This window comes from Trypanosoma equiperdum (assembly GCF_001457755.1).
Source record: "Trypanosoma equiperdum strain OVI genome assembly, contig: ctg_1716, whole genome shotgun sequence".
In the NCBI taxonomy this organism is placed as follows: domain Eukaryota; phylum Euglenozoa; class Kinetoplastea; order Trypanosomatida; family Trypanosomatidae; genus Trypanosoma; species Trypanosoma equiperdum.
In genome coordinates, this window is record NW_027123745.1 from 1 (window position 1) to 3,228 (window position 3,228).

At 40.8% G+C, this 3,228-nt stretch overlaps 1 protein-coding gene across 1 annotated transcript; it reads right to left on the reverse strand.

The window, feature by feature from the left end:
• Positions 1-980: 980 nt before the first annotated feature.
• On the reverse strand, positions 981-2,342 carry TEOVI_000527200 (Mitogen-activated kinase kinase kinase, putative; the record flags this gene model as incomplete). Its single annotated transcript, XM_067222903.1, has 1 exon — positions 981-2,342. One exon carries the CDS (start codon positions 2,340-2,342, stop codon positions 981-983), a length of 1,362 nt encoding a protein of 453 aa, XP_067079004.1.
• Positions 2,343-3,228: the final 886 nt, after the last annotated feature.

The window sequence follows — 3,228 nt, forward strand, 5'->3', positions numbered from 1 at the left end:
ATATATATATATATATATAAAGTATATATGTTTGCTTCTTCAGTCTAACCTTAGCTTGCATTTATTCCTTAAATGGTCACTTGAGTGGCACGAAACATTTTCTTTAGAAAAGTGACTGGGAAGTCAAATGAAGAAAAAAAAAAAAGAAGAGGAACATTTTTTTTTCTTTTCTTTTCTTTAGAAGGGAAGTGTAGCAACACATCATTCGGTATATATATCATAAACATTTACATATGCTGGTTCCATTCCAGTAGCCTCAATGGTAAGTTAGAATAAGAAGGGAACTGAGAAATAGAGGGGGAGAAAAAAGAAGAAAGGGAGGAGAACAAACAATCCGACAAGCAAAAATAAGAAGGTAAGAACGAAACGGGAGGGAACGAAATGAAAACAAAACGAAGCAAAATGAGGGGCGGCAGCAAAAAAAAAAAAAAGCGGTTACCACCACTTCTTCTCAACGCATTTCAACAGAGACACCGGTGCTAAACATTACAAGTCACTTATATTCTTTTTTTTTCCTTCCCTCTCTCTCTCTCTCTTTATATGTGTGATTCTGTTTTTTTTTTCCCCTCCTCCTCCTCCTTCCTTTCTTTTTTTTTTTGCATAAAATTTACGTGTTCACAAAGCTCCTTTCGTATAATTTACCCGTCGCCTCTTACGACAACATGATTACCGGAAGCAAAGCAAGAAAAGGAGCAAAGGAAGGAAGAGGGGAAACAGAAGATCAGCACGTCCCAAGCAACATAAAAAAAAGAAAAAATGGAAAGAAAGAAAGGAAAGGAAGGAAAGAGAGCAAAACACAAAACAAACGCTTTCCATAAACCTTCACAGCCCTTGAAGGTGTGGATAAAAGGAAAGACAAGTCGCCCATACGAACAAACACACAAGCACACACAAGTACGATCATACATATATGTAGAAATACTTGGTTATTATCATTATTATTATTATTTTCTCTTATAATAAAATAATAACCAAATGTATTAATTACTGCTGCCGCTGCTTTCAAAGTCATCTTCATACTCATCACCGCCGCTCACGCGACCCGACGGTTTGTGAAATGACATTCGGCTTTGCGGCCGTTCCGAATTCTCACAAATTGGTGGGATGCTCGGCGTGTTCTCTGATCGGGTTGAAACACTGCTCGGCTGAAGAAGCGGTCGCCGCGCCAGCGCACTTTTGGGCCGTTGCGGTGACATTTTTTGTTCAGCCAACGCATCCGTCACACCTTTGCTCTGCTCCAACCAAGAATCCAATTCGGAGGTCGCGACGCTAGTTTTTGCATTAGTGTTATTATTATTATTATTGTTATTATTGTTATAATTATTATTGGTACTACCGCTGCTACAACCGTCACCACCACTCCCACTGGTGGATGCACCCATGGACCTTTTCTTGGCGCTGATGGCCTTCTGCACTATTTCCTCACCAAATATCTGTTTATAATATTTGGACTCCAGACAACTGAGTGGAACAGTGGAAAGATTGTTCTGGACGTAGGAACTACGCAGTGCGCGCCTAAGTGTTGGTCGTGTTACCGCGGATTTCTGTAAAAATGAATGAACCAAATCAATGAGAGGCGAGGAGTAACCATCTTCCGGTGTGATGAGTTGATACTCTCCGCGCGAGATCATCCGCATGAGTGTTGGTGCTGATGTGGAGTTGAAGGGGCGTTTCAGCATCATGAGTTCATACAAGGTGACGCCGAGACTCCATATATCAGCCTTTCCATCATATGCCCGCTCCTCACAAAGTTCAGGCGCCATGTAAAGCGGCGAGCCACACGCCATCTTCGCCACCCCGCCAAGCTGATCGAGCACTACCGACACGCCAAAATCTCCTATACGAACGGTTCCGTCTTCGAAAATGAAGATGTTCTGTGGCTTAATGTCCCTGTGGAGGGTGCGCTGGTCAACATGCAGGAAATTCAATCCAACCAACATCTGAATCATAAGTGAGGCTACAAAACTCTCTTCTTCCTTCTTGTGACGGTACTGGAGCTGTTCAATACGCTGCCCCAAATCACCACCGTTGCAAAATTCCATGATGATGTACACCATGAACTTACCGTCGTGGTAGCGGTCGAGGAATTGCACAATGTTGGGGTGTCCCATAGAGCGGCGAAGTATACTCACCTCCATATCCAATGCCTTCATCTCTTCATCTTTTTTCATTGTTTGCATATCCACATCCTTCACAACAACAAAACGATCACCACCTCCCTGCGCCGTTTCGTCCGCCTGCTCGTAAAGCGTTGCGCAACCGAAGCTTCCCTTCCCGAGTATGCGCTGACGCTTAAGTTTCCATATTCTGTTTTCGCCACGAAGCTCAAGGAGATCAGCCATAAGTGAAGGGGGGATTTTACCTGAGCTACTACACCTATATGCAACGAGTGCAGGAGATGTGTGCGTATTTGTATATGCCGCTTGTGTCTGTTCTTGTTCTTTTTTTTTCTTCTTTTCCACTTTCTTGGCTCTTATTTCTGTTTAAAATATTTAATAGAGCTCTATACTGATAAATATAAATACAAATAAATGTGTACGTGTATTGTGTGACTATACGGCTGATTGTTAAAGTAACGAAGAGGGAAGGGAACACAACCGGTCTTGAGGTTTGAGTTCACTTATTATCCCTATGTAAGTATCTTCTGCTTTGTTTGTAATAGAAATTTATTGTTGATTTATCTATTATTTATTTGTTTCCTTCCCCTTCCGCTACACCGTCTTTCCTTAGACGTCACTTTCGCACAAAAATGAGTGTAATTTAACGTCGTGTTGCGGATTCTTGTTTTCGTTGCTTCTGGTGTTTGTTTGTTTGTTTGTTTGCTTTTTTTTTTAATGCAAATATCTGATACTCGACACACCGTAGTGATTGCGTTGTCTTTCACCACTTGCTTTTCCTTTTCCTTTTTAATATATTTTTTCTTTTTAATTTCCGCTAACAGTAGGACAATACAATATAAGCAATATATATATATATATATATTGTTGGTGAGGGTGATCATTCAACAAAGTGGGAGAGGAGGATGAAGGTAAATGACGGAGGTGGTTAACAAGAAAAAGCGAAAAGAAGTCAGGAGAGAAAAACGTAAATAAAGAAAAGAACAAGAGAGAGAGAGAACAGAACAATGAATCACGATGGCAGGTGGCAGCAGTGCTTGAAAAGAACTAAAACTGTTAGGGAAACAACACACAGACACATATATATATATATATATATGTATATATGTAT